Genomic DNA, 18,317 nt, shown 5'->3' with positions numbered 1-18,317 from the left:
TTGCGGTGGATCTAGCTGGTGGCTGGTGGCAGCGATGGTGGGTGGATGTGGTGGTTGTGGTATGGGTGGGTGGATGTGGTGGCCAGCAGTGCTGAGAATAGTTGGGTTGAGAAAGAGAGATAGAGGATAGAGAGAGGAAAAATAAAAAATGAATAAAAAATAATAAAGAATGAACATTTAAATGGAGTGTTAAAAAAAAAAATAGAAGTTTTTATGTAAGGAATACTGTAAAGTGATGTGTTATATGTTATAAAATTAGTTTTTGAGATGATAAATGTTAAATTTTTTAGAAGTTTTGATGGGAATGCTTTAATACCATATATCTGGTTTCGTTCTCTTTAGCCTCTTTGAGACAAACTGGAGGTGCAACAAAGAATAAGAAATATATAGCTGGATTTGTGCGGAAATTTTAGCAAAAAGTAGTAGCAAAGAGAAAAAAAAATTATAAATAAAAATAAGAGTATGTTCAGTTGCACAGTTTGAACTGAAGACCTAGTTCATTAAAAGTTGTAAAATGACAAATTTTTTCCCATGTTTTCACAAGCCTTAAAAACACAAAATTAAAAAGAGCCCAATGGCTGTTATTGTTTTATCTTTTCCGTTGTTTTGAGCTTACCAAACAAGTTTTTTGTGCTTGGAAATAGAAAATGGTCCTTGGAAATAGGAAATTGATAAAAAAGAAAAAGAAAAAAACAATTGTCAAACATAGCCTATACTTCTTCCAGACCAATCCCCAAACAACCCAATTCCCGTCACCGCACTCTTCTGCCCGCCTCCTTACTAAATCCGCAAAACCAAATACCACACTGCCACAAATACGATAGTGAAGTCCAAGTCTTCCTGAACCGGTTGATTTGTCAAAAAGTTGTTTAGTTGGACTTTTGGCTGGGATTTTAGTTTTCTTGGTGGCTATCTAATTAAGGCCACGTGCCTTTGTTGATGGAATTTAAAAAATAAAATAAAATAGTTCTGTTGGCAATTAATTTGTCAACTGCGATGGTTCCAAAAGATTTGGACTTTCTTAGATTGGCTTTCGCTTTTCCTTAGGATAAAGGGATTTGGATTGTCTGAAGATTAGGATAAGTTTAATATGACAATAAGTGTTTCATAACTTAGACTGTGCTTTGGCTTTGATGTATGAATTTTTAATAATAAAAGGTTGCAACATTAATTAAAAAGTTATCAAGTCATTGTTTTGTTAGACACATAAAATAAAGAACATTTTAGAAACAAGTAGTGTATTTTGGTCTCAATTTTTTCCTGGTTTCCTCTAAAATAAAATAAAAAATTGTGGTCTAAAATAAAACCTGTACTAAATTTTATGGAACAAAAAAGAACATACATTTTTACCTTTTAAATATAACTTTCTTCTATTTTTTATATACAACCATATATTGCTGAATGTCACCAAAACTTGGAATTCAGACACAAATTATAAAATATTGAACAGTTTGTCCTCAAATAGCTTTTCTTATTATCCATGGATAGAAAAGTATCTTGACAGATTTAACTAGAGATTTTTTTTTTTTAATTTCTAAATACAGACTTAACTAGACTTCTTTTGCTTCAAAAGGTAAAGATCTAAATTCGACATATACATTGCAAATTTTTCTCAAAAAAGAGATATACATTACAGATGAGGTTTTGTGGATTATATTAGGCATTATACTATCCTTGCTCAAAACAAATAACAGAATTCGACAATGAATTTAGATAATACAAACTGAAAATATATAATGGAGTCATGATTTATTTGATTTAAAGACAAAAGGTCTAAATTGGGAGGAAAAACACATGATACCAATCACAAACTGAAAGTTCATCAGTTATCTTTCTAAGAAAAAAAGAGAGTAATTTTTGGCTCTAAGCCAATTATTAAAGAAACAGTTATACGTGGTACGCACAACGAAATAGCTTACATCCAAGGTTTCACATTCCTGTCGAAGATTCTTGGTCTATAAGTTGAAGCGACCATGGCGAGAAGAAGGTGAACTTGTTTCCATGCGAATAGGATGACAGGAACAGTAACAAGACAAATGATAGGAATGACCACCCACAAATTTCCATCTAGAATAATGGAAAGTGAGGTTAAAAAGTTGACCATCATGGGTGCTATGGAAAAGATAAGAGATGAAAGGCCAATTATCATTTTTTGGGGTAAGGAAATGAGGAAATCTTCCTCTAAATTACGTGATGTGATTGTATGAAACACCAACAATGATGTAGTGGCAGAAGCTAGGAACAGTGCATTGGATAGCATAAAGAGCATAAACACCTTATCCTTTGAGAACATTGGCAAGCTTGTATTTTGATTGTTACCACCTCGAACTGTAATTGCTGCTGCAAACATAATAATAACAATTAAAATAGCTGGCACTGTACAAGACGAGGTTGTCTCCTTGATCCAATTTTTTGCCTGATCAACCAAGCCCTTATGGTTCTCTACAAACAAATCTTGAGGTGTAAAACCATCGTCGTTTTCAGCTTCTATTAAGGAAGGACTGACAATGCTCTTCACATCCTGTGTTTATTAAAAAAGAAAACTCACATCACAAAATAGTTTAATATATAAATAAAATATTGAACACCTTGTAATTTTGCGTGTTTCATATCCCTAATTTAAAGAATCAATATCTATGGCTCAATATAACTTGAATGAAAGATTTATAGGAGTAAAAATTTTATCATTACTTGATGGTCATAATTGACGCGGGTGAAAGATGGAACAAGGGAGAATGAGGGCCACCTAAAGATAAGGAGATAGATGAAATGGGGGCTAAGCTCAATTAAAAGATGAAATTCAATTCAAAAGACTTGATACTGGACTTCCATATCTTCACATAGGTTCAAGACACCTCCACACCCTTAGTTACTATATAATGAGTATGAAAACATCAGTAAGGTCATTTAATGGATACCGTTAAGGCACTAACAAGCCATCAAAGAAAAAGATGTAACTACTCAAGCATATTCAACACATTAAATGATGACCATTACTCAAAGATCTTACACTTCTATAAAGACAGTGACCAATAATAACCACCCACAATTTTTCTTCGAGTTTAAGCCAATAATCTTTCCTTTAGATCTTTTGGAAGCCCTATCAATAATTTCCATCTAATCATTTTCTAAAACACAAGACAAATGAACACGTTTCTTATTCATCTTGCCTCACTCGTGAAAAACATGGCTAGATGAGTACGGATGTATAATCTTCTTTGCATTGACTAAGATTGAAACGGCTTGCACCCAGTCACATCTTTGATTGTTGATATGAAATCTTCCACACAAGAGCTTTAATTAATTTGATCTTTGCATGTAGTTTATCTGCTTTCATATATTGTTTCACCTTTCACGAAGGCTTTCCAGATGGAATCTAACATCTCTACACCATTATGACATTCAAAAGGAATGAATCAATGAACTCCAACAGTAGATCTAAAGTAAGATTATATTAACCTCAAGTCAAAGTGTGGCTTATGGGTTCAGCACCGTACACGATCTTTGTGACGCCAACACTATCAATTCTTGATGTAGGACAAAATATTCTAATTAATTTCTGTAATCTTTTATATTTTGTATTTTTATGTAATTTTCGTTATTTTAGGTTTAGGGCATTTACTTCCTTGTTTTTAGGTGTTTTTAATGTTGTTTAGTCAAATTAGGGTTTTATATGCTTTCATAGCCACCTTAGGGTTTCTAGTTACCCTAGGTTTTGTTTTTACTATTTAAACACATTGTAGCCTCCAAAGGCAAGTCAGTTATAGTTTATTATCAATAAAAATTCAGACTTGTGTCTTTTGTGTTTTCTGGTGAATTCCAGACCTATCACCTTGTGGATTCAAGGAACCCCTCGTGGATTCGAGGTTTACTACCAGAAACTAACAGTTTAGTTTCTGTTCCATCAAGAGAGCATCGTGTGTGCTTCTCTTCAGGCTTCCGCGACATCAGTTGGTATCAGAGCCTTGACTTACCCTGGTCTGATTGCTAACCGGCGAGACGGTAACCACCACAACAACGACGAATAACTTAGCAAGTATTACGTGACGTACAACAAGCACTCACAAATATCTATGCTAGGATGGCGCCGTTGAAGAATGGAAACAATAGGGATAACTGCAGCGGAGACATAACTCACGGGCAACCTATTGGTAAGCAAATTTCATATAGACCTTATAAGAGAATTGCAAGTTTTAATGGTTATTTTTTAAAGAAGATTTCCTTGATTGGTTACTTGATCTAGAGGATTTATTTGACTATGAGAATATTTGTTATGAGAGAAAAGTTGGACTTGCTTTGTATAAACTTAGTAAGTATGCCTTATGTTGGTGGGAACGAGTACAATCTAATAGAATCCGACAAGGTAAAGACAAAATTCGATCATGGCCAAGGATGAAAAAGATGCTTGCTATCAAATTTTATCCTTTGGATTGTGAAGAAATCTTATCGTATACAATACAAAATTATTATTGGCCAAGAAATTCATACTTGAATTATTTTGAAGAGCCAAATATTCCACCGCTAAAGGAAGACTTACATGTTGAAGCAAATATTGTTCTTGAAGAATATGGAGAAGTCAAAGAAGAATCTGAAATCAAGATTGTAGAGGAGATTAATGAAGACCCCATTATAGAGAAAGATCTTAAAGTTGAGATAGTAGAGACCATTAAAGAAGAAATTATAGAGGAAGTTGTCAACGATCTCGATGAAATCAAGTTAGATGATTGCAACATTCAAACTCCTATTATTTTATTGGGAGACATCGAAACAAAGTTTATTGATTTTATTGGAGTAGAAAGATTTGACTTGATCATTGACTCTTATTTGGTGAATATTGCCAATTACATGAAGATCAAGGGAGAAGAAGTTCAAGTTGCCCAATTAATGACTTTCAAGTTTGGCAAGAAGACAAAGAAGATGAAGTATTCAAGGTATTTGTTCTCTTGGCATGGGAGATTTCAAATTTCAAGAATGAACTCGAGGACGAGTTTATTTCAAGTGGAGGGGTCTGATGTAGGACAAAATATTCTAATTAATTTCTGTAATCTTTTATATTTTGTATTTTTATGTAATTTTCGTTATTTTAGGTTTAGGGCATTTACTTCCTTGTTTTTAGGTGTTTTTAATGTTGTTTAGTCAAATTAGGGTTTTATATGCTTTCATAGCCGCCTTAGGGTTTCTAGTTACCCTAGGTTTTGTTTTTACTATTTAAACACATTGTAGCCTTCAAAGGCAAGTCAGTTATAGTTTATTATCAATAAAAATTCAGACTTGTGTCTTTTGTGTTTTCTGGTGAATTCCAGACCTATCACCTTGTGGATTCAAGGAACCCCTCGTGGATTCGAGGTTTACTACCCAGAAACTAACAGTTTAGTTTCTGTCCATCAAAGAGAGCATCGTGTGTGCTTCTCTTCAGGCTTCCGCGACATCAATTCTTCACCACATACATATGAAGATGATTCATTTGCATGACTATGATAACTATTAGTTTTTTATTTTCTGGAAACTTTGCAAGTATGAAAGATGTAAAAAGAAAATGTAATCAATATTAAATTACTAATTGTTCTAAAAACTTAAACTATTGAGATATGATAATTTATTTATTTAACCATATACTTTTAACAGTTCTCCTCATATGTGGGTTCAAACTCCATTTTAATAGGTGAGACCCAACGCATGGGATTTTAAATAGGAGGTAATGTGGAGAAGATAAGGATCGAATTTAAGACTTGCTGCAATGATATCATATTAAATTACCAATTGGAACAATCGGTAAATTAACAATCAATGATAGGCTTATTAAAATTCACATCCAATAAAATGATATTGAGGGGAGTTGTAGTCTTAGTATGCAATTTAGTTTGTAGCTAAACTTTGTCCTAAAAGTAAGAAGAGTAAAGATTCAAAAATATAAAAAAAAAAATTCTAACTTTGAAAAGATACCTACAACTAAAAGTTTGAGAACAAGACTTATTGGAGAGGCTAAAGATATATCTTGTTCGCTTGACGAGGGAGTAGATGTACCTATTTCAAAAAATTGTTCATCATCAATCAAAGTGACAGCAATGATTGGGTGAATTTGGTGAAGAAGAGAGCAGTGGGGTCGGAAAAAGATTATGTTCTAATTTCCTCTGCAAAGCTATCTTTCAGCCTCATTACCCAACATGAAAATTCTTAGTTTAAACTATTATGGGCTTGGAAACTCACAAGCAGTTAGAGACATTCACAGTTTTGTGAACGAGTTAGATCCGCAAATTATGTTTCTTACGGAAATTACTAAACTTGTTTACTCGAAGAGCTGAAATATATATTTATGAAGTTGAAGCTGGGAATGAAGTATACTTCGGGTGTTTTTAATGATTCGGGGTAGGCAAAGAATCCGATGCTTTGATTACATGAATATATTAATCAAATTTGTAAAAATTTTCATTTAGTTTCTTTTGTTAGCTAGTGTCTCACTGAATTATAATAGAGCTGTTCAACCATTTGTTAGTGTTGCTTAAAAAAAAAAAAAGAATACTATTTATTAGTTTGAAGAATGTCCATAATTTCTGTTCCCAAATGTATAACTTGATTATTTATCAAGTCTGCTATCGATTTGCCTCTCAAAAAAAATAAAATAAAGTAAGATAATTAATCATAATGTCGAGGAGAACTGAAAACAACTCTGCACTGAAATTTTACCAAAAAAAAAAAAAACTCTGCACTGAAAGTATATACCTAAATAATATAAGGGTTTTAATAATGTAAAGCGAGAGATGTTACCTTAAACCATTGTAGGTCTCTTTGCATATGAAAAGCTGCGCCTGGAATAGTATTACGTCTGGCGGAAGGTTCTGCCATCGCCGCCATGTGTAATATGTTATTTCCTTCGTCATCTGTTGCAGCTAATATTGAGTCCTTCAAACTAAAACAGTACAGAAGACGAAATATTTCATACTGACGGTATAGAACGGCGCACATAAATGGGTTTCTCCCTGTGAACTCTTCCTCGGCCGACATAAGTTCAGGACATGCGCTCCAAATAGCAGTAACAAACTCAATCATCCCCTTCTTGGTTGCTTTGAAGATGGCCTCGTAAACAAGACCCGTTTCTAGTTGTTTATCACTTGAACACTGTAACTCTTGGCACATGCGAAGTAGAAGTTTTTTGTATTGATGCTTCGATTCATAATCAGATGTTTGTCTGATTCCTGAGTCAATAATAAAAACAATGATCAGTCAACTAGATGAGGGAAAAAAATGAAGTAAAAATAAACTTTTTAACACAATCAATCACTAATAATCAAATATACGGAATTAATTGATTAAATATATTGTAACCAAAAGTTGAAGGAGATTCGAAACTAATAATAAGTTCTTCATAGTGAAAAAAGCAAATAATATTAATTTATTTAATAAAATTTGCTTAATTAAAAAAATAATAATAATAAGAGAACTATTATTGATGAGTATAGAAAAATCATTAGCTAGTCCCCATAATAGACAACTTTGTGTTCATGGCAGGTTAAAAAAAAAAAAAAAACAAAAATACAAAACTGACCTTCTAACTATCACTCTTTTTCATTTTAATCATCTAACTTTCAGTTTTGTCAATTTAGTCCTTTAACTTTCAATTTTTGTCAATGTGAGATTCCGTTAAATCCCGGTTATGGGCTGCCGTTAATGTCACTGAAATGATGTTGTTTTGTTTTTGTTTTTTTTTTTTGTTTTTTTTTTTTTAAATTTCGGAATTAAAAAAAAATTTATATATATTTATATATATATATATATATATAATGTATAGATAGAGGAAATGTATCTCGAGGTATAGTAGGAAATTAAAGATCAGATCAGTTAGAAGATTTTATACTGTAAGACCATTAACCACTTTTTTTCTTTTTTCTTTTTTGTTGAGAAAAAGACCATTAACTACTTTTATCCGTCGTCAGTCGTCACATCGATCTAAAATCTTTATAGCTAACTCATATCGATCTTTCATTAGACAAAGACGTTAATATCATTTAGAATAATATAAGTATAATTTGATGTCTTTCATCGTTTGTCTCCTTTATTAGCCATGCACTCACGTGTAAACTGTCATTTGGAGGCCAACCACTTTTGAAAATCTCGAAAATTAAATGGTTGGTTAACTGAAATATAAAACCCATATCGTGCAATTCTGTGCAAACATACTTTTCAAATCTAGGATTAAAAAAATAATAATAAATTAAAAAAGAAAAAGAAAAAAGAAACTCTCAGTTTTGCCCCACTTTTCCTCCTTTTTTTTCTTGTAAATTAATCTAAATTCTCGGTATTTAATTAAATTTATATGCAAATTATAGTTATTTTTCATATTATTATTTTTGTGTGTTGCCTAGGAGGCCCAATTATACTGTTAAACTCATGTATACCTAGAACTATCTTCCGATTCCTATATATTCTCTGATTAGGGTGTATTAAACTTGAGAATATAATGAAAGTGTAGCTGTAGTTTTATCTTGTGTATGTAGGTCCTCAAGCCAAAATATGTAATTCTTGTATTCTCTTTCTTCTCTCTATATATATATTTTTTTTCATAAAATCTAACATCCTCATTTTGTTTGATTAAAACCTTACAAGATTCTTGAGGATGTAAGATTCACATGTTTAGTTTATTCCTATAAATTTTATTGAAATTATTTATTCTTCCAAAAGCTTCTTAGGCTTATAAATACAATGTATAATATATCTCCATCACATTTATGTGGCTTTCTAGAAACCAATTAAAATAATATTAAGCTTGAATTTAGTCAAATATATTAAATTAATAGTCTTCCATTAACAGTAATACATCAATATTAGAAATAATTATTTTTTTTAGTTTTTTTACAATTTTCCACCGCATCATACCTTATCAATCAAAATCTATTACTTTCTTCAATTAGTAGAAAAATTCTAAATAAAAATTGTAAGATCGCGTTTTGATCAACAACCTAAGAGATTTGGACAGCGGCCCAATAAACCCAAAACAATATATTTGTTAGAGAGTGAGCTTGTTAATGAACTTTCAATGAGTTAAAGTATAGATCACATAGGCTAGTTGGTGTAAGAATGAATAAGACAAACCGTTTGAAAAGGAAAATACTCCTCGATCAGGTCCGAGGATGGTATGTTCTTAAATATTTCTCTCAGACTTATACAAATATTCAAGTTCTTGGTTACACAGTAATTTCTTTCTTGGTTTTCTCATGATCCCTTCTGTAATGGAATCCTCCTGCTTTTATATCCCTTTTTCTTCTTTCATCTTAGCCGTTCTCGTGTAGATCAAATTGCTAATTTTCCTGATACTTGTCCCATCAGCACCTTCCTGAAGTTTTTGTGGGTAAATGTGAGGCTAGAAGTCACTATTCAGGTATCACCTCCACATTAATGCAGCAAATTGGTTAGGTGCAGAGCATTCAATGCGGTGGTAGCAACTTTCATCCTAGATATTTCTCAATTCTTTGTTGACTCACTTCTCTCTGGAGCTTATCCTCCCAATCATGGTTGTCCATTGCCCAGTACTTGATAGGTGGTCAGACTTCAAGCTTCCACTCTGTTGGTCGAGGAAGGGTGGTTCCTTGGACAATGTCACCTATTTATTATGACCAGACCTCTTCCTTTGCTCAATAACTTACTTACCTTCACTAAAACTTGTCTATCCTTGGGTTCTTTAAAGTCCTCGGGTGCGGCCCATGACCCAATATCTTTATCTGGGCCTTTCATCCCTACAAAAGCCCCTCGAAATTCTACTATTTCTCTCATTAGGGAAAAGTAGAGTTTCGATTTTAGGTTACTATACCTCCCACGCTTATGACATTTCCTTATCTGCAATGAGCATGCTTCTGACACTTCAGCATGTAGGACGCTTCAACATTTACTCTGCACAGCGCCTTGTCCACCACAGTTTACAATATGATGAAAATCATATGGTGGAGATTTTCTTTAGGGCTTCGAGCGGGAACTTTCCTGCTTAGTTTCCCCTCCTATATAAATTGCTTGAAGAATCCAGATGCCCAACTTTTTGAATCTTCAACTCTCAAGAACCAATTCGAGGTGCTCTTTCCTATATTTTTGTAAGTAACCTTTAGCCCACCTAATTATTTTTAGGAGGCCGAGGAAGAAAAGGTCCTAAAAATAAATAGGTAGGCTGAAGGTTAGTTACAAAAATATAGGAAAAAGCACCTCGGAATAGTTTTTGAGAGTTGAAGATTCAAAAAGTGGGCATCTGGATTCTTCAAGCAATTTATATAGGAGGGGAAAGTAAGCGGGAAAGTTCCCGCTCAAATCCCTAGAGAAAATCTCCACCGTATGATTTTCATCATACTATAGAACGTGGGGGACAAGGTGCCATGTAGAGTAAATGTTGACGTATCCCAGATGCCAAAGCGTCAGGAGCGTGCCCATTGCAGGTGTAAGGACGCCTACACATAAGGAAATGTCATAAGCGTGGGAGGTACAGTAACCTAAAATTGAAACTTTACTTTTCCTTGAGGGGAGAAAGAGTAGAATTTAGAGGGGTTATTGTAGAGATGAAAGACCTAGATAAAGATATTGGGCCATGGGCCGCACCTGAGGACGTTAAAGAGCCCAAGGACAGACAAGTTTTAGTGAAGGAAAGTAAGTTATTGGGCAGATGAAGAGGTTTGGTCATAATAAACAGGTGATGTTGTCCGAGGAGCCACCCTTCCTTGGCCAACAAAGTGGAAGCCTAAAGTCCAACCACCCATCAAGGGCAATGGACAATCGTGCTTGGGAGGATAAGCTTCAGAGAGAAGTAAGTTAACAGAGAATTGAGAAATATCTGGGAAGAAAGTTACTACCACCGCATTGAATACTTTGCACCTAACCAACTGACCGCATTAATATGAAGGTGATACCTGAACAATGACTTCTAGCCTCATAGCTATCCATAAAGATTTCAGGAAGGTGCTGATGAGACAAGTATGAAGGAGATTAGCAATCTGATCTACACATGGGCAGCTAAGATGAAAGAAAGAAAGGGGATATAAAAAGAGGAGGATTCTATTACATGGGGGGATCATGAGAAAACTAGAAAAGAAATTACTGTGTAACCAAGAACTTAAATATTTTTATAAGTCTGAGAGAAATATTTAAGAACATACCATCCTCGGACCTGATCGAGAAGTATTTTTCTTTTCAAACTGTTTGTCTTATTCATTCTTACACCAACTAGCTTACTATGATCTATATTTTAACTCAATGAACGTTCATTAACAAGCCCACTCTCTAACAAATTTATTGTTTTGGGTTTATTAGACCACTGTTCAAATCTCTTAGGTTGTGGATCAAAACGCGTCCTTACAAAAATAATTCAAGTAAAAAAAATATGAAAATAATTAAATACTAGCCCAAGCACTTTACTAGAAAAGCTTATATTTCAGTTTGTCAAAGGGTATTAAAATGAGGATATGATTATCACTTTAAATAAAAATTGAATTTCCCAAGTCAAGAGAGTGACCACAATGAGGGGGTGCCCCGCTGACTTTTAAAAATTCCCTCCTCTCTCTTATAATTTTCATAAAAATGTATAATATTACTAAATACTAATGGCGCTCTATATGTAAAAAAACATATATACACAGCCTCGGCCCATCACGAAACAGGCCCAAGGCCCAGGCCGAGGAGCATATGCCATTTTTTGTTGGTGTTGCTAGGCTAACTTGGGGGAAGCCTCTTTTCCCAATCCACACCGAGGACCACCTCATCCTCGGCCTGACGAGGGGGATTTTAGAGAGAGAGACTAACCCCAAAGTAAGCTGTCATTCTCACATTTAATGCATTCAACTAACTCCCCCTGGCCGCATTAATGGGGAGGTAACCCCTTGACAGGATAACGTTGATCAGAGTGAACCACTTGAGTACCGATAAGACCTCTGATGGGACGGATGGCCAGATAAGAAGGCAAATAGATGATCAACAGATGGAGAGAGGGGATAGGAAGATGAAAACTATAAAAGAGAAGTTAGTAAAGTGAAGAGGGAAGGAGGGGGGGGAAAGAGAACGATAAGGCCTCCTCGGCCACAGGCCGAGGAGCATCTCCCCTCTTGAGAGAAAAACTCTTAGCACTTTTCTTCGTTGTAAGAAAATTCCTACTTGGTGATTGACGGTCAGCACCTAAACCTTTCACCTCACTCTCTATAAATTTATTGTTTGGGCTTATTGGGCTGAAAACCCATCACTCCGGGTCAATCCAAATTGAGTCCCCACAATTGGCGCCGTCTGTGGGAAGGAATTAGGGTGCTGGCCGGTGCACCAGGTAGACGTTTTAAGTTCTAAGTATTTGTTTTACAGTAGATTGAAAAAGATAATGTTCTAAGTTCTAAGTATTTGTTTTACAGTAGATTGAAAAAGATAATGTTCTAAGTTCTAAGTATTTGTTTTACAGTAGATTGAAAAAGATAATGTTCTAAGTTCTAAGTATTTATTTTACAGTAGATTGAATAAGATAAGAGTTCTAAGTTCTAAGTATTCATTTAAAAAAAAAAAAAAAGGAAAGGAGAAAGAAAAAGAAAGAGAAAAGCGAAAGACAAAAGATCTTGATATTATTAATTCATACATAGAAAAATTACATATTACAATCAGAGGCTCAGGTAGGCCTGTTTTACAAGTAAATTTACGAGCTAATAGCCACCTGCTATTCCTATCTAAGTCAACATTTAAATTAAAAAAATAAATTAATTAATTTTAACTAAATAAAAAAAAATTAAAAACTAAAAATCATATGAATTGAAATCTAAGTGTGTGTCTTAAACAAAAATAACAAGAACACAAACCCACATCCAAGAATACAAACCCAGAAATTTAAAATAATAATAAAAAATAAAAATAAAAAACAACCATTCAACATCGAATTTGCTAGCAAATCACTAATCCACATGATTTTCACAAAGTCCATAATTAAATAGCTAATCAACCATACAACACCAAATTCTCCAGCAAATCAAATCCATAAACCCAGTAAACAATCCAATCTCCAACAAACCCATAAACCTATATTTTATTAGGAAACAAACACAAAATAAACCCAAAAAATTTAGCTCAAATACAAATTTAGCTCAATTAGCACCAGAAATTTCAACCTCAGACTCAGAGACTTTACCTTCCTTTTCCTCGATTTCAGAGGAATTGGAAGCTTCGTCAACCTCACCTCCTAGGGTTAAGGTTTGTCCATCAGCAACAATGGAGTCCAAAAACTCCTGCAACGCGATCGCCCTCTTGATCACACTCTTCCGGCAATCCCTAATCCCCGAATCGACGCCTCTCACCGAATCCAACCTGAAGAGCAAGCTGATTAGCATCTCGTTCACCCTTAGCCTTTCCTTCGGGTCCTTCTTCATCAATTCCAGTGCCTCCTCCCTCAAGATCTGCCTCTCCACCTCATCGACTTCTCTCCTAATCGCCACGATCTTCTTCACACTCTTCCTTACCAGAAACCCTCGGAACACCTTCTGGATCTTCAACGCCGACGAGTCGGACTACGCCCCGCCTCGACCTGATGAATTGGACCGGGATCGACACTACTTTAGATCTGGGTGTTGTTTTTTTGAGTGAAGCAAAGAAAGTGTGTGTATGTGGGTGTTTTTTTCTTTCTTTGTTCTTAGATCTTGAACTGTGTTCTTGATCTCAGGGTTTGGGTTTTTTTTTTTTTTTTTTTTTTTTTAAGTTTTTAAATTTTTTATTATTTCATTATCGGTTTGTGATTTATTGGTGGGTTGGTCACTGTGATTGTCCCTGGGTTTGTGGCTTGCTTCAGACATGGTGGTTGATTGGTTGTTTTGAGTTTGAGATTTTTTTGTTTGGATTGGTTGTGATGTATTTTGGATTGATTTGTTACTATAAGGTGAATTTGATGATATTGCTGGGTTTGAGAAAATGGTGATTTTGAGATTTTTAATTTTTGGATTTTAATTTTTGGGTTTGTGTTCTTAGATTTGGGTTTGTGATCTTGTTCAAGACACACCTAGATCTTAATTCATGTAATTTTTAGTTTTTAATTCTGTTTTTAATTTTTTTATTTAGTTAAAATTAATAAATTAATTTTTTTTAATTTAAATGCTGACAAGGCATTTTTTATTATTATTTTAATGGCCACATCAGGCCAACAGTGCATGCCATTTGTCAGCTGTGCAATTTTCGTTTCTGATGTAACGACAGAGACCAAAACGAGAAGCGTTTTTCAAGATAGGGACTAAAAGCGATAAAAAAAATGTAGGGACTAAAATGAGAATCGCCTGAAAATGTAGGGACTAAAAGTGACTTTTTGCCTTTATTTTATATATTATTTTACATTTAATATATATATATATATATATATTATACATATATTATAGATTAGCAAATTCTTATTCTAAAGATAAACAATATCCTCCTTCTCAAAAAAAGAATAAGTAAAAAAAAGATATACAATATCCATATAATTGTAGATTCATTTATTCAACTGATTTATAAAAGAAAAAAGTTTGGTTCCAAACATGTTTTATGTTATCTTACTCCAATCTAAATATGGTAATAAAGACTGACTACAAAGGTTAGACCCTTCTATAGTGGCACTCTAGTTATATAATGTATTACAAGTCTATTTAAAAAACTCTATATATTACTTTCATGTTAGTGTGTTTTGATAAATATTATTGTTTCTTAAAAAATAAAATCTAAGATATGGTGATTAAAGAAACTATCTATATGTAGTTTTGGTCACATAATTTTTTTTAATGAATCACGTGACTTGTTTAATATAATGGATAATATTATAACTAGTCATGTAAAACAAGATACTTAGAAACATATTTAGAGTTAAACTTTGTTTTTTCTTAAGAGAAAGCACGTGACTTTTGCTACAAAGAGCCTGGTATGTGAAAATCTACAAATACAAAATTCAGAAAAAGAATTCCTCAAGCACACAATTAGATTTAAAAGAACTTTCTTTTAATCCAAATGTATAACGAACTACAAAGTAAAGTCTTCCGGCGCTTTTTAATTTTAAAAGTATATCATTGGAGAAATCGAAAAGTGAACAAATCTTATAGGGTGTGTTTGGTATTGGCTGAAAAAGTTTTTTTTTTTTTTTTTACTATTTAATTTATTTTTGCTACTATTCAGCTTATTTTTGTATTAGAAGTTATAACTTAGAACACACCCAACATTTGTGTAGGGACTCAGTTTAGGAAGGTTCCCCAACAATACATTTTTAGAGAGTGGGTCGAAGGGTTAGGCCCTCAAAGACTAACAACGGAGCACAAGCCACCTTTTTCCATTGAGGGGGAGCGAGCTCAACTTACAACTAAGGGCAGCTCCTCGGCCCTCGTCCGAGGAGGTTCCCCCCCTGAAACTGACATGACCTCCCAGTCATTCCATCTTCTTCTCTTCCATCCTCCAAAGAATCCCCCCCTTAAACTGCTTTGCTCGCCTTTCTTATATGGTTCTCTCCCTCCTATCCCCTTCTTCCTTCTGTTGATCATCCATTGGCCTTCCCTCTGACCATCCGTCCCATCAGAGGCCTCATCCGTACTCGAGTGGCTCATAATAATCAATGTTACCCTGTCAAGGGGTTACACCCCCATTAATGCGGCCAGGGGGGTTAGATGAGCGCATTCAATGCAGAGGTGACAGCTCGCCTAAGGCTTGCTCCTTCGCCGTGCTCCCGGCACCGATGCGTGGCACTAGATCCTCTCCTCCTCGGATATTCAAGAAGTTCCCTCTTTGGCGGGGCGGTGCTCGTGGTCTTCCGAGGTCTCGGATGTCCAAGGATAGGGCCATCCTCGGATATGCTCCTCAGGGGTTGGTCCTCACGCTTCCATCCTCGGACCCCTCATGCATCCTCGGAGCGGGCCCTTGGGCCTGGCCTGGAGTGGGCTAAGGCCATCTGATTTTTTGGCCCCACAATAGCCCCTCAAAATCTTGCTACACGCATCCTCGGGCGGGGAGAAGGATTTTGACATCCTCGGGCTCGCTCCGTGCCCAGTCGAGCCTTACCCCCCGTCAGCACTGGGGTCTATTCATCTGCCCAAGGCACGTTGCTGATGTTTCGGAGCGCGTAACGTGCCCATCATTAAATTCAGGCGGCTCTGTGCTCCCTACGTCTAACGAGGCGTTACCAATCCAACGGTGGAGGTTTGTCTCGCATTTATAAGCGGGAAAACCTGCATGGCTCTTCGATTTGGGGTATAAATACCCACACGAACCGCTTTTTCCTGTTCTTTATTTGCAATCAAGAATTCTCGCGCGTCCTTCTTGAGTTCAGCCACACTCTCACTTACATCTCCAGCACAAAAAGCCTGTCCGAGGAGTTCCTCCTTTTCCCAGTAAGTCGCTCTATCCCTCTCTGAGCTCTCTCCCTCTTTACTCCTTCTTCTCCTTTACCTGTTCTTTCTTAGTTCCTTTAGGCGTCAACTGGGATGGGTAGGTTTAAGAAATACGTCTACAGTGAGGAGGTGATGGAGAAATTCATCGCCGACTATAGAATTCCCGGCAATGTAGGTCTAAGATATTGTGAGGATAGGGATTGGCTCTTACAAAGATGGGAGGGCGAAGTGGTAATTCCCATTGTCGCCTTCCTCGAAGGGGGGATGAGGATCCCCATAGGGCCGGTGATGAGGGACTACCTCACGTACTTCCGGTTGGCCCCTACCCAGTGTGGAATAAACGTCTTTAGGATTTTGGGTTGTGTGGACGCCTTGAACGAGAAGATGGGGCTAAGGTTGACCCACCATGACGTGAACTGGTGCTACAACCTTTAGCTCCTTAAGGGCAAGTCTTATTACCTGAAGACGAGGGATGACAGGGTGCGGCTCATCCAGTGCCTCCCTGAGTCCAGCAAGGGGCTGAACGAGGATTTCCTCATCGTGTCCGGGGAGTGGCACGATGGCCTTCACTGCCCAACAACGGAGGGAATACTAGGTGGGGCAGTGGGAGTAGGAGGGGTTTTAAGTTCTTTTGTCTTTTTTTTTTTCTTACTGACGTGGTGGTGTTTTCCGCTTGCAGACCCGCACGCTTTTGAGCGCCACTTCCACTTGGTCAACCGGGAAGATTTGCAGAAGGTGCTGAGGGCGTCGGTTTATATAAACGAGGACGACAATCATGTTAGTGCCGCCCACAAAATCTTGGGGTATACTCCTGTCCAGAAATCATTCCCGGTTCCAAAGCACGTGATTCGAGCCAACGATCCTCGGCTTCAGAAAATTACTGTGATCGAGGACGGATTTCAGTTCTCCGAGGGACCCTCCGAACCAGAAGTTGTTACTGTAGCCGTCCCTTTTTCTTCCCAAGTATTCGCCGAGGCTGCCGAGGAGGATCCAAGGAGGGAGGAGGACGCGTTCGACGTTTTCGCCCAGCTTGATCAGTCCGAGGACCCTCCCGGGGACTTGGGCGACCCTCGTTTGACTGAAGCAGACCTCATCGCTTCGGAAGCCCTTCCTCTGCCAACGATGGGTTACAAGAGGAAGCCCACCACCAGCTTGTTGGACCTGATTGAAGGCCAACCGGGGAAGTCCCAGCAGAAGCTTTCCCCTCCTCCTCCGAAGACTAGGTCGACTTCCGCTCAGCAGAAGCTTCCTCCTCCTTCTCCTCCTCCTTCCCAGACGAGCCTGCCCTCTGGGTCCGTGCCTGCTGACCCCAAAAAGAAGAAGGATAAGGGCAAAAGGCTTATGGAGGATAAGCCAGTGTCCTCGCAGGAGGAGGACAACACTCTGTGGCCGTCCAAGCAGCTTAAGATAGGCGGCAAAAGTCAGGACAGGCAGGTCGACACCACCTCGTCCGAGGCCCATGCCTGGCTCCCAGCCTCAATGCTCCATGGGGAGCCCCTGAAAGATGATGCCTCCCTCAGGGACTTCAATGAGGACGAAGGTGCGCACGTGGCTGACGTGCTGGAGAGGTGCCTGCTGCTCCCAGCGGACATGGCTGAGCTAGACTCTATGAGGAGTAAGCAGGTCTTCCTCAGCCTTAAGCAGTATCTGGGGATGGTAAGGACTAGAACTTCGACTCCCTTTCCTTTCCTTTCCTTTTCCCTTTTTTTCTTTTGAGTTGGGCTCATAGTGCATTGGCTACCCTTGCAGGCTGTCCAGGCCGTCTATAGGTTGGAGGGGGCGGCCAACGACCAGGGGAAGGCCCTCGACCAGGAGCGTAATAGGCGGTTTCATGCTACCCAGACCCTGAAGAACTCCGAGGCTAACCTTGCCAAGGCCCGAGAGGACTTGAAGGCGATGACCAGGGCTCGGGACAATGCAGTGTCTGGCCTTGAGGGTGCCTAGAACCAGGCCAAGGAGCAGACGAGGCGCCTGGGCGAGGCAGAGGAGCAG

General features: G+C 37.2%; 1 protein-coding gene across 1 annotated transcript; it reads right to left on the bottom strand.

Annotated features, from left to right (window-relative positions):
* Positions 1-1,724: 1,724 nt before the first annotated feature.
* On the bottom strand, positions 1,725-7,229 carry LOC111988752 (uncharacterized). The gene is made up of 2 exons (XM_024020541.2): positions 6,766-7,229; positions 1,725-2,521 (listed from the first exon to the last, which is right to left on the bottom strand). The coding sequence occupies exons 1-2, from the start codon at positions 7,132-7,134 to the stop codon at positions 1,916-1,918; spliced, it is 975 nt and encodes a 324-aa protein (XP_023876309.2). The 5' UTR covers positions 7,135-7,229; the 3' UTR covers positions 1,725-1,915.
* Positions 7,230-18,317: the final 11,088 nt, after the last annotated feature.

This window comes from Quercus suber, unplaced genomic scaffold (genome assembly GCF_002906115.3).
Source record: "Quercus suber isolate HL8 unplaced genomic scaffold, Cork oak 2.0 scaffold_1186, whole genome shotgun sequence".
NCBI classification, from domain to species: domain Eukaryota; kingdom Viridiplantae; phylum Streptophyta; class Magnoliopsida; order Fagales; family Fagaceae; genus Quercus; species Quercus suber.
This window is presented reverse-complemented; position numbering and strand designations above follow the sequence as displayed.

Coding starts and splice junctions, on each gene's coding strand:
- LOC111988752 (XM_024020541.2), bottom strand. CDS start 7,134: ATGTGCCAAGAGTTACAGTGTTCAAGTGATAAACAACTAGAAACGGGT. Junction 2,522..6,765: donor GAGACCTACAATGGTTTAAG/GTAACATCTCTC, acceptor TAATAAACACAG/GATGTGAAGAGCATTGTCAG.